General features: G+C 47.6%; 11 protein-coding genes across 11 annotated transcripts; 4 read left to right on the top strand and 7 right to left on the bottom strand.

Moving 5' to 3' along the window:
• Nucleotides 1–154: 154 nt before the first annotated feature.
• Nucleotides 155–1,224, bottom strand: Bathy17g00820 (predicted protein; the record flags this gene model as incomplete). The annotated part of the gene is made up of 2 exons (XM_007508253.1): nucleotides 155–917; nucleotides 1,169–1,224. 2 exons carry the CDS (start codon nucleotides 1,222–1,224, stop codon nucleotides 155–157), a joined length of 819 nt encoding a protein of 272 aa, XP_007508315.1.
• A 387-nt stretch (nucleotides 1,225–1,611) lies between these two features.
• On the top strand, nucleotides 1,612–2,550 carry Bathy17g00810 (the record flags this gene model as incomplete). Its single annotated transcript, XM_007508301.1, has 1 exon — nucleotides 1,612–2,550. The coding sequence occupies one exon, from the start codon at nucleotides 1,612–1,614 to the stop codon at nucleotides 2,548–2,550; it is 939 nt and encodes a 312-aa protein (XP_007508363.1).
• A 308-nt stretch (nucleotides 2,551–2,858) lies between these two features.
• On the top strand, nucleotides 2,859–5,650 carry Bathy17g00800 (hypothetical protein; the record flags this gene model as incomplete). The annotated part of the gene is made up of 2 exons (XM_007508294.1): nucleotides 2,859–5,572; nucleotides 5,614–5,650. The coding sequence occupies 2 exons, from the start codon at nucleotides 2,859–2,861 to the stop codon at nucleotides 5,648–5,650; spliced, it is 2,751 nt and encodes a 916-aa protein (XP_007508356.1).
• A 59-nt stretch (nucleotides 5,651–5,709) lies between these two features.
• Bathy17g00790 (predicted protein) lies at nucleotides 5,710–10,326 on the bottom strand (the record flags this gene model as incomplete). Its single annotated transcript, XM_007508280.1, has 1 exon — nucleotides 5,710–10,326. The coding sequence occupies one exon, from the start codon at nucleotides 10,324–10,326 to the stop codon at nucleotides 5,710–5,712; it is 4,617 nt and encodes a 1,538-aa protein (XP_007508342.1).
• Nucleotides 10,327–10,679: 353 nt separating this feature from the next.
• Nucleotides 10,680–12,839, bottom strand: Bathy17g00780 (unknown protein; the record flags this gene model as incomplete). The annotated part of the gene is made up of 1 exon (XM_007508232.1): nucleotides 10,680–12,839. The coding sequence occupies one exon, from the start codon at nucleotides 12,837–12,839 to the stop codon at nucleotides 10,680–10,682; it is 2,160 nt and encodes a 719-aa protein (XP_007508294.1).
• Nucleotides 12,840–12,933: 94 nt separating this feature from the next.
• Bathy17g00770 lies at nucleotides 12,934–13,806 on the bottom strand (the record flags this gene model as incomplete). The annotated part of the gene is made up of 1 exon (XM_007508295.1): nucleotides 12,934–13,806. The coding sequence occupies one exon, from the start codon at nucleotides 13,804–13,806 to the stop codon at nucleotides 12,934–12,936; it is 873 nt and encodes a 290-aa protein (XP_007508357.1).
• A 219-nt stretch (nucleotides 13,807–14,025) lies between these two features.
• Bathy17g00760 (unknown protein) lies at nucleotides 14,026–19,881 on the top strand (the record flags this gene model as incomplete). The annotated part of the gene is made up of 1 exon (XM_007508395.1): nucleotides 14,026–19,881. The coding sequence occupies one exon, from the start codon at nucleotides 14,026–14,028 to the stop codon at nucleotides 19,879–19,881; it is 5,856 nt and encodes a 1,951-aa protein (XP_007508457.1).
• Nucleotides 19,882–19,953: 72 nt separating this feature from the next.
• Bathy17g00750 (nucleosome assembly protein) lies at nucleotides 19,954–21,171 on the bottom strand (the record flags this gene model as incomplete). Its single annotated transcript, XM_007508189.1, has 1 exon — nucleotides 19,954–21,171. One exon carries the CDS (start codon nucleotides 21,169–21,171, stop codon nucleotides 19,954–19,956), a length of 1,218 nt encoding a protein of 405 aa, XP_007508251.1.
• A 281-nt stretch (nucleotides 21,172–21,452) lies between these two features.
• Bathy17g00740 lies at nucleotides 21,453–22,424 on the bottom strand (the record flags this gene model as incomplete). The annotated part of the gene is made up of 1 exon (XM_007508388.1): nucleotides 21,453–22,424. The coding sequence occupies one exon, from the start codon at nucleotides 22,422–22,424 to the stop codon at nucleotides 21,453–21,455; it is 972 nt and encodes a 323-aa protein (XP_007508450.1).
• A 599-nt stretch (nucleotides 22,425–23,023) lies between these two features.
• On the bottom strand, nucleotides 23,024–24,435 carry Bathy17g00730 (predicted protein; the record flags this gene model as incomplete). Its single annotated transcript, XM_007508248.1, has 2 exons — nucleotides 23,024–24,124; nucleotides 24,277–24,435. The coding sequence occupies 2 exons, from the start codon at nucleotides 24,433–24,435 to the stop codon at nucleotides 23,024–23,026; spliced, it is 1,260 nt and encodes a 419-aa protein (XP_007508310.1).
• Nucleotides 24,436–24,697: 262 nt separating this feature from the next.
• Nucleotides 24,698–25,660, top strand: Bathy17g00720 (the record flags this gene model as incomplete). The annotated part of the gene is made up of 1 exon (XM_007508416.1): nucleotides 24,698–25,660. One exon carries the CDS (start codon nucleotides 24,698–24,700, stop codon nucleotides 25,658–25,660), a length of 963 nt encoding a protein of 320 aa, XP_007508478.1.
• Between the last annotated feature and the right edge of the window lie 337 nt (nucleotides 25,661–25,997).

The following is a 25,997-nucleotide window of genomic DNA, read 5'->3' as shown; positions in this document are numbered from 1 at the left end:
AATGATATACTATATTTTATGTGTTTGTAATTCTTATTATCGGTTTGTGTATTTCTCAAAATGTAAACTAAAAGTTTGCTCCCAGATCTTCTCTTCTCTCTTTCATCCTCCTCTTCCTCAAACGGCGACGGCAAAAAAGCAATAATATATTATATTAAATACTCGTCGACCTGTGGTGATCGTCCGTGATTGTCGAGTACACGTGCCCTTCGTTAGATAACATTTCCACCGCCTCTCGAACGGCGTCCATCGTGTACTTGCCGCCTAACAATTTGCACATCTCGGATATTTCAATCCCGGAATCCCCCGCCGCCGGCCCGCTCGGGTTGTTATAAATCGCCAACAACTGTTCCTGCAACGACCCACCCGCATCTGGGTTGTTCCCACTCGTCGGCATCGCGTACGCTGCCGGCGCCGCCCCAGTCGCCGTCGTCGCTTGCGCCGCCACGCTCGAACCTTTCTCGTTGGAAAATCTGGACGAAGCGTACATCGCGTCCAAAAAATGAAACGCGACTTCGTTAAAGTCCGTAATCTTTCTGCAGTTCATCACTTGAATGTATCTCGCGTCGTTCCAGGATTTCAACTTCCCAGTCACTCTCACGTACTCGTTCGTCTCAAACGTCACTTCGTTCGCGCCTTCTGCGGTTTCTTCGCCCGGGTATTCTTTGCAGCAGCACGCGCCTGTCCCGTCGTCCACGGACAACAACTTATGCGCTCCCGTTTCTTCTTTCGAAACGATTTTCCCGACAATCGTCACCAGACCGATCGGTTTCCCAGTCAGTAAAGCGAACTCGTCCGCCTCTGCCGAAGACGCGGTGGCCTCGGAGATTTGCTTGATGGTGACCGGGGTGATGGAATCTTCCTGTTGCCGTTTTTGGTAACTCGATGGGTCTCCGCCAGACGCACCGGTGTTTGTCCTTTATAATAAAATCAAAAGTAAGAGATCGAAACCGTCAGTTCAGAGCGTCGACTTTGAGTGCGATCGAGAGGTGATCGTCGCAATCATCGCGACTGCAGAGAGAGAGAGAAACGAACGCAGGTTTACGCATAAAAATCAGGGCGCATTTTATTCAAAAATGTATTCAAAAATGTTTCCAAAAACGCTCATCGTCATCTCTCGTTCGGTATACACACGGGGGGGAGAAAATAAAGCAAACAGTTCACGCACCCGTACCCGCCGCCTTGGAATTGCGTCGCGCCGTCGTTGCCAAAGTTAAAGCTCATTATTATTCGTGTGCGCGCAAAAGGTGTGGAGTAGTATTCTCGTCTTCCTTTGAAGTGATGATTTGCTTCCTTTGAGATGTTTTTTGCTTCTTTTCTTGTGTAGGGTTGCAACAACACACAGAAGGAAAAATGTGAGCACCCTTTCCTTCGTACTACAAGAGTATTCCGAAAAAGAATAACATCTTTCTCATCGAACACTCGCGCAAAAAACAGATATGATGCGTTATTCTCGAGGCGCGAGGAGAAACTTTTCGCGCGTTTTTACGTCGTTACGAATGCTGCGTATGATGCGGTAAAGTCGCGCGTTGTCTTTTTCTTTGTGCTTTGAATTTGAATTTTTTTGAACGTGTTTTCCACACATTTCAAACACACGCAACGAATTTAAAAATGGGGCAAAAGAAGGTCTCTGGCAATGCGAGAAGGAAAGAGAAAGAGATGAGAGAATACGTGAGTGTAAACGGGGAAGCGTTCTTGGAGGCGAGATCGTCGTCTCCTCTTTGGAACGGGTTGGTGTTGCATCACAAGGATGTGTTTGTGTCGCACGTGCTTCCGAAATTGAACGAGACGGATCGGGTTTTCTTTTCAAAGGTGAATTTAGAGAGTTGGGGTGTGCTTGCGTACGCAAGGGTAAACGCATCGGAATTAAGTGTAGTTGTTCACGAATGTTCATCCATCTCGACGTTGGAATTGTCGTGGAATATCTTTCCTTGGGGAAAGATAGATTACGGTGGGTGTTTGATAGATCAAACCTGGTTTTGCTGGCAAGTTGCTTTTACGAACAAACTCAAGTTTCTCAAGTGGGCGAGAGAAGTGAAACAGTGCGAGTGGGATGAAAAGACGATTGCTGCGGCAGTACTTAAAGGTAATCTCGAGATATTGAAGTACTGTTTCTCTAATGGTTGCCCGTGTGATGAAGAAGAGTCGTGTAAACGAGCTGCTATGGCAGGACACCTCGACTGTGTTCGATTTCTTTTCGACAAAGTGAAACCTTCGCGAAAGACGGAAAAAGAAGCGGCAATACAAGCGGTATGCGGTGGTCACTTAGACATCTTGAAATATTTCGTCGAAGAAAGAAAAATATCTGATGCAGTAAAGCTCGACTGTGTGTTATCCACTGCAAAGTATGGCCAACTCGATAGCATCAAATACTTAGTCGAAGAGGCAAAAGTGCCTCGTAACGACTGGCGATACATCGCTTGTGCTCGTTACTACGAGCATACCGACTGCCTAAACTACTTGCTCGAAAGAGGCTCTCCAGAACCAACGGACGAAGAATACGCAAGATTTCGTATTGCTGCGTTGTCCGAACGTATGGGAGAAGCATGAAAACGACAGCAGAAGATAGATATCGATAGATAGAAATAGACTTAATCTTAGCGCTCGCGAAAGAACAAACAAAACTCATCAAATCTTCACGTTTTCTCTCTTCAATCAAAGTCCGAGCTACAGAACGGCGACTGAGAGAATAGATTGAGCGATTAAAATAGAAGACTCGCCCTTAAAGTTCATTTTAAAACCGCGCGCAAGCCGGTTGCGAAAGAAACAACAAAACTCTTCAAATCTTCACTTTTTCTCTCTTCAATTCTGTTCTAAAAATACACGAAGACGACGCACCTCAATTTGCGAACACCATCATGTCTCGCACACCGCTTCGATATTCCCCTACACGTCGTCGTCAAAACGAGCGCAAAGCGAGCGAAAGGCAACTTTTGGAAATCTCCTCGGACGAGGAGCGTTTGATTGAATGTTTCTTGCGCGCGAGAAGCATTCGCGAGACGAGCGGAGACGAAGACGACGAGAAGCGGCTGCCCCGCAAAGAACAACGAGAACACGATGAGCAAAAGCTTCGCGACAACAACATTAAACAGTTTTCATTCATTCACAACGCGCTCGAAGGCATCGCGGCGTTCGATTCCGTCCGGGACGAAGAAGATCGCATGCGATTGTTTGAAGCGTTCGTGCCTTTGCGATACGAGAGAAACGAGTGCGTGGTGAGACAAGGCGATGTTGGGAGGAATTTTTACGTCATCGCGGATGGAACGTGCGAGGTTATCGTGAGACGAAGAGAGGGAGAGGAAGAGATGGGGAGCGAGTACGACGATTCAGAGGACGAGGAAGATGTGTATGCGAGCACAGAAGGAGAAGAAAAAGAGAAGGAGGATGATTTAAAAATAGACGAAGCCGCAGCGATCGACCAATCGACGAGAGGAGAAAGGAAAGTAAAAGTAATAAAGAGGAAAGAAATCGGCAGCGGACAAACGTTTGGTGAAGTCGCGTTGTTGAACCCAAACGAACCGATTCGGTCGGCGTCTGTGTTTGCGAAATCGAACAGAGTGACGCTGTGGGCGATCGACTCGAAGACGTTTGGTGACATCTTGCGCGCGACGGCGTTCGAGAAGAGAGCGAGAAACGCGAGGACGTTGGAGAACGTGAAGATTTTCGCGAAGATGTTGGACGATTACGAAATGTCTCTGTTAGCGGACGCGTTGAGTGAAGAAACTGTGTTTGAGAAAGGCGAGATGCTTTTGAATCGAGACGACGAAACGGCCGCGAAGAGGATGTATTTTCTTTGTCGAGGGGAGTGCGAGGTGAGAGTTTTTAACGCTCCTCCTGAACGGCAAGACATACATTGCGCGAGGACGGTAAGAAAAGTGCTCAAACCTGGCTCGTATTTCGGCGAGTTGAGCTTACTGAGAGGCACCCCACCAACCGCGGATGTCGTCGCCACGAGTGATATCGTCAAAGTTCAATGGCTCGATCGAGGCGCATTTCGTAGGTATGTGCGAGCCGATATCGTAGAGGCGTTGGAGAAGCACGCGAGCGGATATTGTATGGAATCAAATAATGACGACAAGGATGATGATGATAAGAACTCCGCAATACATTTCAAGAAAATGGCGAGCGTTGAGGACTATCGCTCGATACAGAATTTGACGGCAGCGCCGGAGTCGTCGATTCGCGATGAACGCAACAACAACGTTATCGCTACTACGCTCAGTCCTGCTCATAATCGTCATCGGCATTTAACCGTAACGAATTCGGTCAAATTGGCATTGAAATCACTCTCAAGACGTCTGAGAGGAGAGAGAAAGTCCTCTTCTTCGTCGTCGTCCTCTTCGGCGACTATCGTTCAAGCGCGCGGTGGCGAAACCTTTCTTTCTTCGCGAATCGAAGATACGCGGAGGCGAGGAGGAAAAGATTTTGAAGCCACGTGCGAAACATCATCGTCGCACCTGCCGAAAGTTTCGAAGCGCAAGCACCTCACATTCCACAAACAACTCGGCGTCGGAATGACCGCTACCGTCTTTCTCTGCAAAACATCCGACCAAAATAAACTTCCGTGTTGCGTCAAAGTCATGCGCAAAAAGACGCTCCGAGATCTCGATCAAATCGCCAACGTCACTCGCGAACGAGAGTTACTGAGATCCTTCCCGAATCAGCAGTTTGTGATGCAAGCGTTGTGTTCGTTTCAAGACGATCACTTCGCGTATTTAGTGATGGAACACATGAGCGGTGGAGATTTGTTTCAGTTATTGGTGAAAGGACCGTTTTCATCGAGCGGTGCGCAGAAGACTGGCGTTGGTGAAGATGATGCAAAGATGATACAAGCTGTGTCTATCGATCCGCATTGCAACACCATTGCAAAGAATAGCCATTTTGGTGGAGAGGCGTCATCAGGTGGTGTTTCAGGTGGGCTCCCACTTCCGCTCGCTAAATTCTACGTCGCCGAAGTCTCGTGCGCGCTTCAATTCCTCCACCAGCGCAACTACATCTACCGAGATTTGAAACCAGAAAACGTGTTAATCGACCGTTTTGGTCACTGTAAACTGTGTGATTTAGGCTTTACTAAGCAAATCAATCCGTCGTACGATAGGTGTTATACCACGTGCGGCACAGCAGATTACATGGCGCCGGAAGTCACTCTGCGCAAAGGCTACGCGTTCGCCGTGGACGTCTGGGCCGTAGGGGTTTTGTTGTACGAGTTATTGACTGGGAAAGCGCCGTTTGCGGCGAAAACGGACGGAGAAAGGCACCAGAGGATCACGAGAGGCGACGTCCGGTTCCCAAAAACGTTTAATCTGGAGGCTAAAGATATCGTCTCGAAGCTGTTGATTGTCGATCCGAGTCGGCGGATGACGTTTGATAACGACGGTGGTGCGAATCGTCGAAACGACGCGAAAGAGGAAGATGACGAGGAGACCAACGACGAATATTACCAACGGACGACGTTCGAGAACCATCCGTTCTGGGCACCGCTCGATTGGGAGGAAGTTAAAACGAAGAAAATGAAACCGCCGTTTCGACCGAGAGCGAGGCCGGAAAAAGAGCTCTTTCGCAAGTATCCTCCGTTGAGAGAGCATTGCGTGGAAGGTTTGAAACCAACAACAGCTTCGACGTCGTCGTCGTTGTCCTCCTCCTCCTGTAAGTTTACGATCGAGAATTTCTGAAATGCGCTAGATGCTTGCTTGATAAATAGACATCTTTCTATAACTGGACGCGCCAGGGTAAGTCGTCGTCATCAAAAACGCTCATCATTTTCGTCTTCTCTTTTTCCAAGTCTTCTTCGATCGAGGCGTATTCATCGACGAAGAACTGCGTGTAATTATTATCACTATTGTTGCCGTCTGATGGCGGTGGTGGCTTAGTACTCGTCGTCATCGTCGTTTTACCCGTCGTCGAAGACATATCACCAACAGACGACCCGCCGTTTTGTGAAATCTTTCGAATCAACCTGGACCAGTTCGGAAACAACCACAACTTGGGATGCCCGACGATGATATTCAAAGCTTTCGCTCGGCTGGTGGCAACGTTGAACCGTTTCGGGTCGCTCAAAATCGTATGCTTCGCTTCTTCTTCGCCAAATCCCTCTTCACCATTCCGTCGTCGACGGAATTCGGACGGTCCCGTACTCGCTACGGTTGAAATTATAATCACTTTAGCCTCTTGACCTTGGTAATCGTCAATCGTCCCGACGCGAATGGCGCCTAAATTGATTTGTCTTAATACTTGACGCAACGCTAGAACTTGTCGTCGATATACCGCAATGACTTCGATGTCAGAAGGAGCGATTCTGTTTTTTGCATCGTTTGTATCAGTCGCTGACAACAGCGCGGAAATTATCTCGCACACTTTCTCGCACTCTAAAGCGTTGCTGAAACTTTTCGTTTCGACCTGCGATTGCGATTTGGTTACCTCGACTTTTTCCAAACCTTCGACGGCGACGAAAATGTTTCGATAGCGGCGAGGACACTGGTGATTGGTCGCGCCATCTTCTTCATTGCTGTTCTTGTTCTGTTGCATCGTCTTCAACTTTAAATGTTCAAAGATTTCGTCCTCGGGTATGCGAACGTCTTTTTTCGACGCGAATGTTTCGAGTTTCCCATCGTAGAAGGATTCGCTCGCGATTGCCAAAATGTCTGGATGCGATCGATAATTTTTCGTCAGCGTGATCAAATTCTCGTTTTCGTTGGTGTCGTCGTTCGCCGGGGTTCTTTTCATCATATCCACGCAAGTTTCCAACAAGGATTTTTCGAGTCCACCTCGAATGGCCACTTTCGAATGCACTAAAGGTCCGAGTTGTTTTGAATCGCCGCTCATGACCACCAACGTCTGTTCATTCACCAATGACATCGGAATCAATACTTCTGGAATCGTTGCCTGCGCGGCTTCGTCGATGAACAAATGCGTCAGTCCCGGTCTCCTTCTCCGACCTTCGCGCTCGTACGACTCGGAAACTTCAAAGAAGGATCGAAATGCGAAATTAACTTCTTGATAGAGCGGACCGTCAATTTCATAATTTATATTCGCTCTCGCTTTATACATCGTTTTCAAGGCTTCGTATAAAATGCCCGCGGAGACGCACGAACAGACGAGCACTCGAGCAGAGTGTTCCAACTCACCGTACTTCACTGTTTTTGATGCGAACCAGTCCCTCACGTCAACCGAAAATGGAGTAATCGAACCCATCTTTTCGCTCATTGCACGTCTCGGGTCGTCGATGCGACAGTACACGTTCGTGCTCGCGGTGGTGTTGCGAAAGTATTTCGGATGTTCGCGGACGATGCGGTCTAAAATGACATCGGCTGCAAACGGTGCAGGTGCACAGACTAATATCCGCGCATCTGGATTTATCGATAACGCGTCGAGGACAGCGTGCGCGATCGTCAACGTCTTACCAGTACCGGGAGGGCCGAAACACACGAGCGGCGCTACTGTTCGTTCTTTTATATTATTGTTTGCATTGTTTGCATTGTTGTTGCTGTTGATTCCCTCCAACGAGAGTTGTTCTCTCTTTCGTCGACAACGCATCACAAATTCATACTGTTCCTCGTTGATGCCGCGCTGGAGACGTTCGATTTCGTTCCCGTTGTATCGTTGTTGTTGTTGTTGTTGTTGTTGTTGTTGTCGTTGTTGTTGTTGTTGTCCAATCTGCGGATACTTCACTTTCAAATATGCACACGCTCGCAACGCCGCACGACATCTCGAGAAGAAGTTCTCGTCCATGGCAAACCGCACGTGTACTTTCAACGTCCTAGGCATCCCATTTTTCGCACTTAATTGAGGCGACGTGTTTAACGTTCCGTCGGTCCATGGTGCTTGCAAGTGCACGGTTTGCGTTTTTGAGACGATGGCGATGATGCGGAATGCGTATTCAAGGAACGGACTGAGTTCTTTCTGATGCGCCTTCGCATTGACTCGACACCGAACGACGTCTCCGACGACTATGGGAGGGTAACCGTTCTGTAAACCAGGCACTTCCAACGAGTATACGAGCAATTCATTCTGCTCGCTTATCGCTCCTACTCGACGTATTGTCCGATTGAACATATCGTATCTTTTCACGTCCTTGTTTTGTTGCGCTTCTTCGATGTAGAGTAAACGCGCGGACTTGAGCCGAATTTTCTCGAAGGACTCCTTCTCTGACGACGAGGACGACGAATACGAAGAAAAGTCGCGAAAGACGCTCGCCCACTCTAACGATTTCGTCCACGGCGCGTGGTTCTTTGACTCGAAAAAGAACTTAAAACTCGGATCCAAAATCATCGTTCGATTAAATTGGTACGTGAAAAGCCACGTAGGTAATTTCGAGTCGTAGTAATCCGCGGGCGCCGGTAAGATATTTCTATTCTCAATGGAGAGAAAATATCGGCCAACGCCACCCCAGATGACGTCCAAGTAGCTCCTCGGTGGTGGATAATATTCTTGAGCTTTACGATCGAATGCGCGTCGCATCGATTCTGGGATGAACGGCGTCGCTTCTTCGCTCAATAAAGAAACGTGCGTTGGTTCGTTGAAAACGTTAGAGCTTGTGATTAACACAGAACACTGCGTAGCGCACGCGCGCAGCTCGTTTTTTTTGGTACCAAAGATGGCGATAATCCACGACGTTACGTGCGCGCGTTTCGTCTCCGAATCAATCGTACAATCAACCGTGGCTTGGTACACGCCGCCCGCCGGTATGCGCACGATTGGTCTTTTTCTACTTGTATTATTATTCTTCTCTCTTCGTGTCGTCCGATGGTGGTATTTCGAAGATGAAACGTTGTAATCGTCGCGCAACGAGAACACGGAGGATGAAAAAGAAGAGCTTTTCGGATCTTTGTTTTTATCGCCGCTGCTGTTACTATTAATGGTCGTGATGTTTTCGGGTTCGTCGTCGTTGATGTTCTTTGCGTCTACGATTCGCAAGGCGACCAGAGTAATATCTTCTGATCCAGTGTTCGTTACGTAGACACTTCTCGAGCGCTTCTTGAACGATGATGATTCATTTTTTGTATTCCGCTGTGGTTCTGCTGTTTGCGTCGTCGCTTCTTTCCTAATTTCTTTGGAAGCCGCCTTTGGGGAGACGAAGGAGATGATGGATTGAAGACCGAGCGCAGCAAACGCGCCTTGGATATTGACGCGCTGCTTTTTCTCCTCGTTGGTATTTTCTTCTTCGTCGGCGTCGCTCCTCGCGCTGTTACTACTTCTATCGCTGTCACTGTCGTCAGCATCATCGATATCATCGTTCTCGTTTATGATGGGAAAATTCCCAAACGGCGGACGCGGCGTTTCAATGCGCGCGCCGTTTTTTCCGGAATGTTCCAAATCTTTCAATACCGCCGTTCCGCCGCCGTGCGCGTAAAACGAGTCTTTAATGCGCCTCGAGGCAATATCAAAGAGATAGTTCTCGTCGAAATCATCTCTTGGAAAAGAAAGATACTCGACTCTCGCTATTCCTATTCGCGCAGTTAAACCGCTCGCCTTTCTCGTACCGTTCTCCATCGCGCGAATACGCTTCAATTTTTCTCGTTCGAATTGATCCAGTAAACCTCCCGCGTCGATGTCAAACTGCAACGCCACTACAATCGATTCCGTGATATCATCTGCGTCGCCTTCGATAAACCGCTTTCTCAACAGTCTCAACTCCTCCTTCGCGAATATGAACGCTTCGTTGTTCGTTTTGCCCTCCTTCTCGTCGTTCTCGCCGCGCGTGGAAAAAATCGACTCTTTCTTCTCCTCGAGCGCCCTTTTACGCACGTATTCTCGCAAAGGCGCGTGCTGGTTTAAAATATCTTGCCACTCGGCGCCTAAATCTACGTTCGTCGTATCGCCTTCTTCCGATGTGGTGGTAAAGGTAGTGGTTCTAATAGTTTCTGTTTTCACTTTCGTCGGTGTCGTCTTCCATGATGACGATTGCGACGCCGTCGTCGTTACAGACGACGATTGGTCTCGCTGTTGTTCTCGTCGGCGTTCCGCTCGTTCTCGCCGCAAACCTTCCGGGTTTCTTGGTTTCTTCTCTCGAAAAACTTCCTCTCCGCTCCTAAACGCAGCATTATGACGCGGTTTTGGAACTTGCGCAGATGTTCCAGGTGGGAACGGATGTTTCTTTTCCGCGTTCGATGGAGCGCTTTGCGACAGTTGGTGTTGGTGTTGGTGTTCTTTCCTCGTCTTGTCGTCAATCCATCCTCTCTCTCTCGTCCTCGTTTTCGTCGTGATATTTTCGCTCGTCTCCGCGTCGTGGTGTAACAGATGTTGCATGAACGCATTCTTCTTTTTCTCGACTTTATTGTTGTCGTCTTTCGTTTGCGGCGACGAAGACGCATAACGGTGGTTCTTCATATCTCTTTCCAAACAATTAATGCGATGATGTTTTTACGGAACAAAACTTAAGATTGAATGCTGTAAATACGCGTAAATGCGCCTGTTTTAAACATGGATTCTCATGTGTGATGATGGAGAGAGAGAGAGGAAGGTAGTGCGGTTGTTTTGAGTCTTCTTATATTCTTCGTTTCCGTCGTTTTTGTCGCGCTCAAAGTCGCGCGTATTCGAGCTTTCGTGGAGAATCCCCTATACTCGTTTAGGGTTTAGGTTTGTTTGCTCTCTCTTTTCTTTTCTTTCTACCATTAAGCTATTTAATAATACACCGCGACTACGAAAGCGACGACATCTCTCTCTTATCTTCTTCTTTTCCACTAAACCACGTGCATCCACTTGAACCAAGACTCCCCGAAGTCTTTTTCAGCCTTTTCCGCGGTATCCTTTTTCTTTTCTTTCATCTGAAGGTAATCGTCGCGGTGTATAAAACCACCCCCGTCCAAGGAAACGTACGGCGCGGGCGCACCGAGTCGTCCGGAGATCAAGTAATACGCGGCGCGAGTGAAATGCCCGTGGAAGCCGCCGATGAGCGCGTATCCCTTCGATATGTGATCGAGTTCTGCCAAGGATAAGTCGGAAACGACCTCTCCTTTCCTTTTGTCGTCCAAATCTATTCTATTTTCGATCCAGTTTACGTTTTTTCGATACGTCTTCTCGGTGCCGTACGCGTCTCGCACTCTCGGCGTCGAGGGGTCAATCCAACAGTAGTTCATTTCGTCGTCTAATTCGTCGAGTTCATTAGTATTCCCTCCTGTTTCTTCTCGTACCATATCTTGTATGAACTCCGAGGAGTCGCTGGCGAGTAAAACTGTGACACTTTTGAACGCGCCGCGACCTCCTCGGTCGTAGTATTTATGGATCAACATCCGCAGCGCTTTCTTGTACTCGAGAGAATCGAAGCACGCGCGACCAAGATTTCTGTCATCCGGATCATTCCATATATCTTTGCCGTATTTTTTGATCGAGGAGTAAAGATTACAAGAATCGCTTCTCCGACCGTGTACGGACACGAAGAACACCTCCCCGCTTTTGCGTCCACTCTCGATGTCGTTCGTCCTCGTACACTTTACGCGAGAAAATTTCTCGTCGACGTATATATTAGGCGCCATGTAATTTATAATCGCCCCGGTTAACACGGCATGCGCGTTAGAATTTTTTCCAGCTTGGCGCGAGAAGTAAGAATGATTGCTATCATCTTCCTCCTCGATGCTCCCCTTCTTGCCGCCATCATAATCTTTTTTTGAAAAAATACTTCTTGAAATGGTCCATTTTGTACAAAGCTCGTTATTTTCCTCTTCGTTCTCCGAACGCTTTCCAAAAAGACACGAATATACGTTCTCGCGGTTCGGGCAGTCAGAAATTTTGCTAAACTTAAACTGGTCCACCGGGATTTGTGCCGGTACCATCTCGAACGTAAACGGGTCGTCGTCGACTTCTTCACTTTTACTCTTGTTGTACAGACTCCTTACTTTTGACTCGGCAATGACGGCGCTCCCTTCGATAAGCTTACCTAATGTGGGCCACGTATGTCGATTGAAAAAATCCACGTCTGGAAATTGAATAACGTTTCGTTTGGCGCGATGCGGCGACACTTCTTTTGCAGAGCTGATAAACTTTTTACACAGAGTTTCCGCATCTGCAGTTGGCAAAAATTCAGGAAAGTACGCGTTACTCGCTAACGGTTCCTCTGGAAACTCGTTCATGCCGAGTTTGTCTATCCACATGTTTTCGTACTCGTCTAATCTTCGCGAAAATACTTCTTTCGCATCCGTCGTCGTCATCGTCGCGTTGTTCACTTTCCTCGCATTCTCCTCAGACGCCTCAAAGTATTCTCTCGTCGCGTTACGATATACCTCGCCCAATCTGTTCAATTTTTCTAAACTCGCCGCGTTTGCCCTTTCCCGAAACTCTCGCATCGCCTCGGCGTACCCGGTTTCCAGTTCTACCAACATTCTCTCCGTCATTAAAGTCTTCGTTTCAAAGGTGCCTTTTCCTCCTCGCGGCTCTTTTTCTTCCTCCTCTCTTCTGACATCTTCGATACCGATTAAATCGTCGTCTTCCTTCTCCTCCTTTTCCTCCTCATACTCCGTATTCTTGGTATTCTTTGCTCTCTTCATCATACTTTCCCTATGAAGGAGTTGTTGTTTCTCTTCGTGTTCAAATATCCGCTCGTAAATATCCGCTCTTCGATGTTCCAACGACACCGCGTTATTCTCTTCGTCTGTTCTGAAGTCTTTTTTGTCGTCGGGATCGTACAAACTTCGATGCCGTCTCGATGACGCGCTCGTGCGGCTGCTTCCGACATCATCATCATCATCAGAATCGCCGTTAACGATATCGAACTTTGACGATGATATCGCTTCGAAACAACAACTACAACACCACCAAGAAAAGAATAACACGAAGTAGTAGTAGTAGTAGTAGTAACGATGGTGCGAAAACGAGGAACGACGACGCGTGTGAGAGGTGTTGGTCATACCGTGTTGTCGTGCATATGTGTTTTTAATTGTGTGCAGTATTAGGGAAATTCGTCGGTTTATTAACAATTCGTTTTTGTCTCTCTTTGTTTTTCTAAAACATCCATCCGCGTAAAAGTGATTGCTCTGTTTCTGATTCTGAATCTGAATATAACTCTCCGTCCTCGTATCGCCAACCGCGTGGGAGAGGACAATTATTGTCGAGAAGGTATTGTAAACACTCGGTTTGGTCGTTCTTGTGCGCTTCCCATACGGCGTCAGAGTCCCAAGGCGCTTTGGCGGTTTCGTGCAAGTACTTCAAACAGTCCAAGTGGCCGTGAGTGGCCGCAAACTCACACGCATACTCGTCATATTTATCATACTTACGCTCAACAAGATATTCGAGTATGTGAAGATGACTAAATATAGCCGCGCAATTGGCAGTTTCCGAATCCCAAGGCACTTTGGCTTCTTCGCGTAAGTATTTGAGGCACTCGAGATGACCGTTTCCGGCAGCTTCTGCACACGCCCACTCATCGATAGGACACTCATTTGCAACGCAATACTTTATTATTTCCAGATTACCTTGGTATGCAGTCGCATTAATCGTTGTATAATCCCACTCACACTTTTTCTCCTCTCGCGCCCACTTGAGCAACTCGAGTTTATTCGTGTGAGCAACTTTCTCGCAGAAAGATCTTTCGTCGTACAAGTATAATAATCCCGACCACAACGATCGATTCTCCCACGCAAACTCCAAAGTCGATATCGATGCCATCTCGTACACTTTAAACTTCTTCTTCAAATCACCCGCGCGAGAGGATCTCTCAATCAACTTTCTCGTTTCACTATTCACTCCATACAAGAATTTCACATCAGTCCCATTCAATCTCGGAAGAATGTGTTTGAAACTCACATCGTCGTTATTCACGATCAAATCCCACACATCTCTCACCCCAATCCGTCTTTTCTGCGCTCTCGTCGTCATCGCTCCAGAAGACGTGACGACGTTTGTATGAGTATCGCGACAAAACCAACTTCTCTTCTTCGTCTTTGTCTTTCTCTTTCAAAGTCTTTTAAATGCCAATGAGATTTGGTTTCTTTTTCGTCAAAGAAGAAAAATTGGCGTTTTTTTTATCAGCAGAGAGGAAAAAGAAGAGACATTTCTTTACAATTTACGCACTCAAAACACAAAGATATAATACTCATGAAGCGGAAAGAATCCCCGAGAACAACCCGCTCCGTGTCTTCATCCTCGGAGGAGGAGGAGGAAAACGACCACGCGAACGAGAAGGATGCAACGAGGACGACAACGACGACGACGGGTTTGAGTACTCGACGAAGAAGAAATAACAACAACAACACAAAAACGAGCGAAAGAAGCGCGAACGAATCGAAAGCGACGACGACGGGAAAGTTTCTCGCGCGCTTGCTCGCGGAAGAGAAGGAAAACGAAAGCGAAGACGCTTTGGTAAAGAAACTCGAAAAGGCCACGAGGCGCGCACGTTTTGATGAAAAGAATGACGAAGATGTGAAAGAAATCGGTCGAACGTTCGAAGATGATGATGATTGCAAAAATCCCCTAATAAAAGGAGGAGATATTCGATTCATCGAAGCGTCTGGGAAACGAACGCCGACGGTACGCAGAGTCGAGTGTAAAAAGAAGAAGGAAAAGACAAAGCGACGAGAACACACCACCGCCGAGGAGGAGGAGAGGAGGATGCTAGAGGAAGAACTTTCGGGAACGGAGAAGTGTTTGTTTGCGAAACATTACAGCGCGAACGTCTGCGTCAAGGCTCCGTCCAGATGTTGGTTCGAGACGACGGTGGAAAGTTTTCGAGATGAGATTGGAGGGGAGCACGATTACGTAGGGTGGGCGAGGAAAGACGTGGAATTGAGCGAGACGTGCGGGATTGCGGAGTTTTGCACGTCGAATAAAGGGAAGTGCAGTTCGGTGAGAGTGTGGAACGACGATTGGGTGTTTCGAGGCGAAGATCGGGCGTTTGAACGGAAAGAGAAGAGCGACGCGGCGAAGGAGAGAGGGGTGTTTGACTCTTCAAAGGGTTCAAAAGGTGAAGAGAAGGAAAAGAAGAAAGGGAAGAAAACAGGAAAACGATCATCGACGGAGAAGAAACTAACGAAGGAATTCGAAGATAGAAACTACGTACCTTTATACGCCTCGGATACCAATCGAAACGTCTTCGCGGTTGGAAGTATCGTTTTGAGCACGATTGCGTTCGAGATGAAATACGTCGAGTTCCGATATTACGTGGATGGAGTTCTGTATAAAATCGATCGCATCAAACGAGATGCGCGAGAGAAAGACGACGACGAAAACGCGTGGTGGTTTCCAGTTACGAGTCATTCGAGCGAGTTGAACGACGTGACGTTTAATTTTGGGACGTACCCGATGTTTCGAAACGTATCCGAGGAAGCGCGAAAATCGAACGAAGAGTTTCTCGCGCGGGCAAAGAAAATATACGGGGACAATGATGCGACAACAAACAGCGAGCAAGAAGAAAGAGATTTGTTCTCGTGTTTACACTCGCCGTTCACGCGGTCCTCGTTACACGTCGATGTGAGTAGTAGAAGCGGCAGCGGCAACAGCAGCGGTAGTAATGAAAATAGCAAAAACGAGGCGTTTCTTGAAGACGAACTTCGTCGGAGTTTTCTCCGCCCGATAAAGAAGCTCATGAGCGCGATATCGACCGGCGATTGTCCAGTGACGAACAAGAAAGATATCCACATTTTGTTCTGGCAGTTGTTGAGGACATATTTCGATTCGTCGTTCCGGATGGACAATTTTTTTTCGTTGTCGCTTTCGGACGATGGTCGCGAGGACAAGATGGACGTCGACGACACTTTAAAATTAAAGTCTGTGTTTACTTCGCCGTGGAAAGTCGACGCGACAAAAGCAAAGCGGGAGTGTTTTGCCTTGTGCCGATTGCTCGTAGCACACGACCCGCACGTCCTGGAATATAACTACGGAAAAGAAGAAGATGAAAAGAGAAACGCGTTACTTCTTTCAAACGATGAGTTTGACGTCTTTTGCGAAATGCTCAAAGACGACGGGAATATAGTCATGGGCTCAAGTATTCGTGGATCTCGCATGCTCGATTGGTGGTTCCCAAGGTGCTTATTCGAGTGTCTCTCTTTCATGGCTTCCAGAGAACTCTTTTGCGGTATTGAAGAAGATTTGGCGTTACCGCACCCGCTGGAAAGAGCGTCGAAACTGTTGCGCGCCACGGAGGAGGAAGGCAACTTTCGAATTTTGAGTCACCAGTCGTGGGGGGCGAATTTTACGAGACTTTTCGCCACTCGCGAGCTCTCTGTTGCGTTGATGAATGCAGCTTTGTCCGTGGACGAAACGACGCTCGCTGAGGAAAAGCCACCCGCCGTCTACCCCTACGATTCAGACGACGACGACAAAGAAGAAGAAGAAGAACGGCACGCAGAATTCTCGGAGAATCAAAAAACACGTTTGAATCGATTGAAAATATACACCGAAAGACGCGAACAGTGTAAAGCTGCGTTTGTCTTTGCCGCGATGACGACGAGTTTGCGAAACGTGCCCGAGCGAGCGATAGATCGGAGTGATGTGAATAAAGATGAGTTGCGAGATTTCTCGCGCCACCCGCGTTACCCGGATCTACTGGGCGCTTTCGAAGCTATTAAATGCCCGATTGACTGGGAGGCGACCGAAAATATAACGTCCAACGATGGCAGCACGTTTGATGGGTACGAATACGACAGAGAGATTGAGAAAAGGATGAATCGCCTCCGAAGAAACGATCGTGTCATCGACGATCGCGCCGAGAAGAAATTTGAAAGAAACGACCATTTTACGAGCGACACTATTCAGTCAAATCCGTGTATGTGGATGTATAAATCTATCAATACCGGATTCTTTCGCGACCGAACCATAAAAGAACTCTTAGATTACAATTGTACCACGGACATGATCTTCGAGTCACACGGACTTAATTCGAACAAATTCGGCACGACGCCGTTGGATTTTTGGATGCAAGAAACGACCCGGTGGGCGTACGATCGGTACGAGCCGTTCGCGAAGGATCCGCACGCAGCATTGAAAGGTACGCGAGTCGGTCTCGCGGCCAGGCATCTCATCGATACGCTCTCGCGACTCCTCGCAGATGAAGTGGAAGCGTGGATTGAAGACCAATTCACTGTCAGCAAAGCGCTGTTCTATCATTATTACGTCGCGAACCCGTGGCACACGCCCAGAGCCGGGGACCGGTATTGGCGCGATGATGATGAGTTGAATAAACGCCCTAAAAACGGTTCAGAATATTGGTGTTGTCCGATAACTCCGTTACAGCACTACGTTCCCGGATGTTTGAAGCGAAATCGATGGGTGCGTAATTATGATTACCAACGCACGAAACGCGAACGTCGAGCGCACGCGAACATTCAGTACGATTTGACCAGCGGTTTCGATGCGGAGCTTCTGTGCGCGGCGCAATTCGTACCGAAAGGGAATTCCGCCCACTTCTGGGACTGGAATATATGGAGGCACGAAAGTCGAGCGGAGGAGTGGAGTAAAATTCTGTTGTTCGATTATACTAAACAAACCCGGGAAGCGGATGCGATAGCCACGGAGATGACGGAGCACGCGTTTATGACTGGGGGGACGCCACCCGTGGTAGATGGCGCTTTGAACGAAAAAAGTGGCAAGCTTAGTAGAAAAGCCGCGGAAGAATTCGTGAAGAAACGACAGGATTCTTTACCGAAAGAGACTATTTTTACGCGCTTGCGCTGGTCGCGGTTTCCTTGCGATGGAGTAATGTTGGACCCACCTACTGAAATCAACGCGCACGTCCGCGATAGGTATTCTCACGTCCACGATAAAACCAATCCTCGAAATGAAAACGAATTGTCTTTCAGAGACTTTTTCAAATACAAAGCGGGCGATTCGTTGAGACAGCCGTACAAGAACGCGAGCGAACACATCGCGCAGCTTTTCACTGGGATGAGCCACCTCTCGACGTTTCTGGTGGAACCGGGAGAGACGCGCCCGAGGCGTCAAACTTTTTTACGAGAAGTTGAAGCGCACGATACCACGCGCACGCAATCAAACGTTTTGCGATCCGCGTACGAAGCGATCGTCTCGAATAACGCACACACCGAACGCGCCAGGGTGCGAATTGCCGGCTACTGCGCGAAATTAATAGTCTCTCGTTCGAGAAAGGTCGCGATACCAGCCACTCGTCCTCACCAGGAAGAAGAGTGGAAGAAGCCTTTCGTACCGATGGCATTGGTGTGTTTCATTTTCAACACGTGGAGAGATCACTTCGAGGATGAAAAATATGTGTTCGATCACGATTCCAAATTCGCTTACGTGTTGCAATTATACTGCCATTCGATGGCGTTTGAAAACCCGGGCGCGCGAGACGTGTGTCGCAAGCACATCGAGTTGGCGTTTAAATTTCCTCTGGTCAAAAAATTCGCGTTTCAAACGAGAACTTTCGCGGACAACTTTTTGCAATCGTTCAGCAATTGGTGCAAGTCAGTCGACGCGAGCGATCTTAATAGTTCCAGAGAGGAGGAGATGGAAAAACAAATCTCATTCATGATGCGCGTGCTGTCAAACGTACCGGAAGGATCAAAGAACGCGGGGCCCGAAAGACCGGGATTTTCACCGATTCGCGAGACTCTGATACTGTCGATGCGCAGATATCTGGAATACTTGGCGAAAGATTTAGGGGATTTGAACGAAGGATTGATCGAGTGCATGAGGGTTTTCAAAGACCACCCTGAGCTGATCCCGGGGTACGGTGTCAACCAATTACATCCGAAACACTGGAAAAAGTTCCAAATGCTCTTCGAGCGTATCATCGAGCGTTTGGAGTGCGTCGCGAGACTTCTAACGCGATGTCGCGGAATTCTCGATTCGAGAGATTTCATGTTCGAACCTGGACTGATGGACCAGCTCGCCGAAATCATCGCGTACATCGGCAAGCACTTTCACTTAAAACCCGGCAGAGAAGGCACGGAAAATCCATTTGGAGTATTTGTCAAACATTTGGCCTCTGAACTTGATTTTCAACAAGATGTTAACGGAGTATTATGCGTTGACCCGGGAAGGTTTCTGAATCCAGTGGTTGAGATTCTCTGTCGAATGACGGAAAGTCCTTTACCTGAGGAAGAAGAGAGACATGATTATTACGATCTCTACAGTGGATGTGACTTCTTAAACGTTCGCAACCTTTTTACAAGGGTGCACGGGGAGGATGAAGTCGATGGTCCGATCCGAGATCACGGAGATGATAGGCAACATTTCAAATGCAAAGTCCGAGGTGAATTTTTGGACGCGCTCGTGAGACACGTGACGAGAAAAGATGTCCAGAACCTTTCGTTTTACTTCAATGGCGAATCTCTCAATTTCGGAGGGCATTCCAATTTATTTAAGGGCGTTTTCTTCTATATGTCGCCGTCTTGGTTTATGGATAAAGACGTGCTCTCCGAAGGTACAATAACCGAAGCAACGGTGCATCCAGAAGACGTCATCAAGGACGGAGCACAACAAAAAGGATATTACATAAAAATGCATTTCAACTCTGTCCGATGCGAAAATCGCATCCTCCACGCGGCGGCTGTGAAAGCGTTGCACATGAAATTGAACGATTTAGAAGCTTTAGATGGCAACAAAAACATCCTCCCGGAAATGCTCGATCCAATCACGCACTCCATCATGCTCGACCCAGTTTTTGTGGGCAAAACGGAGAAGACATCTTGCGACTTCTCGACGCTTTCCAGGCACTTTCAAAAATCCGGCAAGCGAACCGATCCGTTCACCGGTTTGCCCGTCGTCGGCGAGATTCGCAGGAACGCGAAGCTGAAAGAGCGCATAAAAAAACTCTTACAGAAGGAAAACGCGATGTCGATGATAGGCGACGTGGATGTGGACGTTTTTACCCCCGACGATGCGATGTCAGTTGAGTGGGCACGGGTGAATGAAGATAGAAATACATTCAACGCAGATGATGATGTTCGCTCGATTGGGGATTGGCGCAAAAATTGGCGCTTAGGAAATTACGAGTAGTCTGGTACTTCGTTGATGATCTCTGTGATGTTGTTGTGTTTTTGTTGTTGCAAAAGAATAATGGTAAGTAGTTTACTGTTGCTTGCACTCCTCCTTCGCTTTCGGGTCCAATCCTTTGATCTTCTCCCCGTTTTCGTCTTCGTCTTCGTCGTCGTCGTCGTCTTCGTCGTCGTCGTCGTCTTCTTCGTCGTCGGAGTCACCGTCGATGGATTCGCCGTACTCGGCGTCTTCCTCGCCTTCTTCCTCGTCCTCGTCTTCGTCGTCTTCCAAGTGCAAACCTAAGAAATGATCCACCGCGTTTGGAACCAACGCGGTGGCGATCAAACTCCCGATCGCGTAATCGTTCTCCATTTGCTCTTGCAAATCCTCGACCTCTTCTTCGGTCATGTTTTCTTGTTCGTCCTCGTCCGGGACTTCCGGCGGGTAAAAAAACGTAAAGAAGGATTCGCACGGTTCCGTTTTCGTGATTGGTTTCTGGTTCTTCGCCCCAGGTTTCGGTTTCTTCCTCAACACTTTTACGGTCAAGTTCTTCCCTGGTTTCCAATCGATGTCGTCGCACACGATGTAATTCAACACCGCGTCTTCGCTGTCGTCTTCCATGTGGTATCGCTTCTCGATCGTTTGGTTGGTAAAAAACGCATTCTCTTTGAAGTAAAATCGCAAATAAAACCCAACCATTTCGTCGCCATCTTCGTCTTCGCCTTCCAATTTCCCCGTTTGCACGTCCACCAAAGCGCTCAAACACGCCTCGTCTCTCTCCGAAATCTCCTCGGCCAAATCTTCGATGTTCTTCATCGCGACTAACCAAAAATCCGGCACGCCGCTCGGACTCGCGTCGTCCTTCGGCAACGCCTCGATTTCCTTCTTCAAATCCTCGTCGCAATCCGAGTACTCTTTCTCACCCGTGACGATTTCTTTCCTCGAGTTATATAACGGCGCGTATAACTTCTCGTATTTCTCTTCCAATTGCCTTCGCTCCTCGGAATACTTCTCGAACAACTCGTCTCGTTCGGTTTGTAAGACTTGCAAAGAGAATAATCTCGCACGAATTTTCGGGTGCAATTCCTCCACGTACCCGCTCGATAAACCAACCAAACCGTCCAGTTTCGCTTGCAACGCGCCGATCAGACCTCCGTCGCCGTGGAGTTGCGATAAAGCTTTCACGATCTCTTGCTTGTCCACCGATTCGCCTCCTTCTTTCTTGTTCGCTAAGCGCATCTTTTCCAACGCTTTTTCGATTTCTTTTTGCTGCTGATTTTGCTGCTGCTCTTTTGAAGACCCATAAGACATTTTTCAAAAAGCGTTCTCTCTCTCTCTCTCTGTGTGTGTGTGTGTGTGTGTTCTCAAGCAAAAAGAATGGTAGTATCACGCGCAAAGAGCGAGATCTGTGACTTGTACTGAGTGTGCTTTATTAGGGAAAAGTGTGAAGATTTCTCTTCCGTGGTTTTTTAAAATTTGAAAAAAAAAATGTTTAGGGTGCTCACATTTATGGATCTCTCGTTTTCAATTTCAAGGGGTAGATGTGATGCAAACGTACAAGTATTTATATGTAAACCAGGACTATTAAGGAGCTAATGTTGAGTGCGCATGTGTTTTTTCAAACTACCAGATTGAGTAAAACGCTTCTCGCACACATCACATTCGTACGGTTTCTCCTTCGTGTGAATACGCATGTGGTCTCTCAAACTACTAGCTCGAGTAAAACGCTTCTCGCACACATCGCATTCGTACGGCTTCTCGTTCGTGTGAATACGCACGTGCCTTTTCAAACCACTAGATTCACGAAAACGCTTCTCGCAAACATCGCATTCATACGGTTTCTCGTTCGTGTGAATACGCATGTGTTTTTTCAAATTACTAGAATTACGAAACTTCATCTCGCACACATCACATTCATACGGTTTCTCGTTCGTGTGAATACGCATGTGTTTTTGCAAAGTATCAGAGTGACGAAAACGCTTCTCGCACACATCACACTCGTACGGTTTCTCGTTCGTGTGAATACGCATGTGCTTTTGCAAAGTATCAGCTCGACTAAATCTCTTCTCGCACACATCGCATTCATACGGTTTCTCCTTTGTGTGAATACGCATGTGGATTTGCAAACTACAAGATTGAGTAAAACGCTGCTCGCACACATCACATTCGTACGGTTTCTCGTTCGTGTGAATACGCACGTGGACTTTCAAAGTACCAGATTCACGAAAACGCTTCTCGCACACATCGCATTTATACGGTCTCTCGTTCGTATGAATACGCATATGTCTCGCCAACTTGGATGGTGTTACAAACACCTTCTCGCAAACATCGCACTCGTGTTGCCCTCTCTTTCTCTTCCCTCTTTTCGTCGCAGTAGTCTTTTCTTTTCGTATCTCATTGCGCTGCTCATCATCATCAGGTATTCGCAAACACAACAACACCGGTCCTCGTTCTTCTTCTCCCTCTCCCTCTCCCACTCCCTCCTCCTCCGCAGCACTCGCAACCACCACCGTCTTCGCGTTTTCCGCTCGTTTCGGATGTTTATTCTTTCGTCTCGATGACATTATTCTTTGCGTGATGGAGGAAAACAAAAGTAGTCTTTTCCCCGCTTTTTTGTGATGAAATTCGTTATTAAATATGAATTATTGCATTCGATGTTGCCCCTCCTTTAGCGCCTCCGTCCTCCTCACAACGCTCGAAAATCGTCGTCCACCTTCTGTTCTTCCCGCGAGTGGTAGTTCTTCTTCTTTATCTTCTTCCGGGAGGAAAAGAAGCGGTGATTTAAGGAGGCGTTTTACTAGGGGAAAATTAGTCAAAAGAAGAGCGATGATGATGCTTCCAATGGAGGAATACGCGTCGTCTTCCACGATTCCTGCGAACGAAATTGCCGGATTTGTGATTGGGTTTTGCATGTTGTACGTCGTCTCGCAAGCGTCGAAGTTAGACGCGATCATCGCGTCCGCGCAGGCGAGAAGTTTAGCGAGAGATGATGATGATGACCAGAATAATGGGTTTGGGGTGATGGACGAGAAGGACGAAAGCGTCGAACGCGTGAAGAGAGGGAAAGGGAACGTGTTTATATTGCCACCATCTGAATCGTCGTCCAAGAAGAGAGGGGAGTAGTAAATGTAGTTTTAAATAGAGTAAAAGGTATTAACTTATATTAGAGAACGCGCATCAACTCGACGTCGAAGACTAAAGGAGAGTTCTTCGGGATGGTCCCGGGGACTCCTTTTTTACCGTACCCCATGGACGCCGGGACGTATAAAGTTCTCTTGTCGCCTTCGCGCATGCCGTTGACGCCGACGTCCCAACCTTTGATGACTTCGCCGACGCCTAATCGGAAGGTGAATCCGGCGTTGCCTTTCGTTTGGTCAAAGATTTTTCCGGACGGAAGTTTACCGACGTATTTCATTTGACACCGAGACCCTGGCGTCGCTTTTTTACTGTTCGGTTTCGAGGTTTGGTGCGTGTTGACTATTTCCATGCCGTTTCGGTGCTCTTTCGTCGGCTTTTGCGTGTTGACGTTGTCTTTGTTGGCGTTAGCGTTTTGTTTGGTTTCAGTCTTTTGCTTCTTACTCGCTTTTGGTGCTACCGCTTGTTGTTGTTGTTGTCGTTTTTTCGGTTCTTCTTTAGCTTCTTCTTCTTCTTCTTCTTCTTCCGATTCCGAAGCTTCCTCGTCTTCGTCGTCCGAAGAAAGCTCTTTAATGACCACCCCTCCTTTTTGCGTAACTTTTTTCTTCCCTCCACTGGCGCCCGCCTCTCGCAACGCCTCTTCCTCCTCTTCGCTATCGTCCTCCTCGCTCAAATCGTCTTCATCTTCCGACGACGTAAAGTCCTCCTCGACGTCCTCGTCATCAAACCCCATAAAATCCTCATCCTCATCCTCATCCTCATCCTCATCGTCGTCCTCGTCGTACATCTCCTCCCCGTCCTCTCCGCCGCCTCCGTACATCCGCATCGCCGCCTCTTCATCCTCGTCGTATTCCGGCACGTAATACCCAGTCACGTGCGCTTCCACTTCATTCCCAGAATCCGTCGTCTCCACCGTAAATTCGCAGTAATCTCTCAAGACTAAATTCACACTCGTCGATTCCACCGCGTTCCCTATAAAGGCGCACAAGACGAACTCTTCCTTGGTATCTGTTTCGTCGTCATCATTTCCCATCATCGGATCGATCCCAGCGAGCGCGGCTTCGTCGGTTTCCGTTCGGATTTTCACGTACACGCGTTGGTTCGGTTTCAGTGGTTTCGTGAGTGCGATCTGTTCGTTTCAAGTTCAGTGAGAGAGAGCGTTATTACGCGCGTTAAAAGGGATTAATGTTAAACACATCTCCGCTGGCGGCGGCCGCCGGGAAACGAGACATTCGAGAAAGAAGACGAAGAAGAAGAACACAAAGAAGAAGAAAAACGTACCTGCGAGATGTGGCAGCTGAAGTTATCCTCCGGCGGTGGAACGTACGGGATCCATTTCTGTGTCGTTTTCGACGACGATTGGAGTTTTAAGCCGAAAAACATAGCAGTAGTAGTAGTAGTAGTAGTGTTTCTTGTTGTGAGGGAAAAAACAACACGCATGCAGTTACTACAAAAAAAAGGTTGACTCGTCGAAGTATTCTTCCTCCTCAGTTGCAACTCGCGAGCGACGACCTCACAGAGTGGGCACCTTTAACCAGTCGTCTCTTCTTCGGTGCAGATTCGCCCCTCGCTCTGGATCTCAAGCGCTCCGAAGCAAAACTTTTCAAAGAAGACTTTCTTTCAGTTGGAAAAGAAACGACACCAATCAGTTCTGTAAACGCCAATTTTTGAGATCTGCGGGAAAAAAAAAAGAAATGCGATGATGGGCGGTGGTGAAAAGAAGAAGAAACAACTCTCCGGCGCGCAGAAAAGGAAGAAGAACAAGGAGAAAGAAGAGGCGATGAAAGAGGCTCTGGCGGATATGGAGCGTTTAAAGCTTGGACCGACGAAGTTGTGGACGGGGTTGGTGTTGCATCACAAGGATGTATTTGTATCGCATGTCTTGTCAAAATTGAATACGACAGATCGATATTTCTTTGGAATGGTGAATAGTGAGAGTCGGGGTGTGCTTGAGTATGCTGAGGTGAACGTATCGGAATTAGGTTGGTCTACTATTGAATGCTCATCCATTTCGACGCTGGAATTGGTGTGGAATCACATGCCCTGGGGAAAGAAAGATATAGAGGGAGATGTGGCAGATCAAGCCTGGTTTTGCGTTCAAGTTGCTGGAACGAACAAACTCGAGTTGCTCGAGTGGGCGAGAGAAGTGAAACATTGCGAGTGGAATGCAATGACGATTGCTGCGGCAGCACTTAAAGGTAATCTCGAGATGCTAAAGTACTGCTTCTCTAATGGTTGCCCGTGTGATGAAAAAGAGGCGTGTGGACAAGCTACTCTTGGAGGACACCTCGACTGTCTTCGATTTCTTTTCGACAAAGTGAAACCTTCGCGAAAGACGGAAAAAGAAGCGGCAATACAAGCGGCATGCGGTGGTCACTTAGACATCTTGAAATATTTCGTCGAAGAAAGAAAAATATCTGATGCAGTAAAGCTCGACTGTGTGTTATCCACTGCAAACTATGGCCAACTCGATTGCCTCAAATACTTAGTCGAAGAGGCGAAAATGCCTCTTGACAACTGGCTCTGCGTCGCTCTCGCTCGTTACTACGAGCATACCGACTGCCTAAACTACTTGCTCGAAAAAGGGTGCCCGGAACCAACGGACGAAGAATACGCTAAAGTCGTCGAGCAAAAAAAACGAGAAGAACTGGGCATCCAAGCGTGAGAGAGAAAGAAAGAAAGAAAGAAAGAAAGAGAGAGACTTCATCATAGAGTACGCGCAGCAGCGCGTAAAATTTTCAATAAGGGCCTCTTCGTACTCCTCGTTGTAAGGAAAGAGAGACCACTTCATTCATAAAAAAAAAAATGATGATACAAACAGTCCGTCATTTTCGAGGCTCACGAATTACACCTCACCCCCATAGGATCACTACATACATCCATATACCTATCACATGTGTGCTTTGAAGAGTGACATTTTTTGAATTTTTGAACAAACCGCACAATTCTCGCGCGTACACTCCTTATAAAACCAATAACAAAGAGGAGACATAATAAAGACG

The sequence above is a fragment of the Bathycoccus prasinos genome, assembly GCF_002220235.1.
Source record: "Bathycoccus prasinos genomic : Chromosome_17".
NCBI lineage: Eukaryota > Viridiplantae > Chlorophyta > Mamiellophyceae > Mamiellales > Bathycoccaceae > Bathycoccus > Bathycoccus prasinos.
Note: the sequence above shows the minus strand (reverse complement) of the source record. Positions and strands in the feature narration are given on the sequence as shown.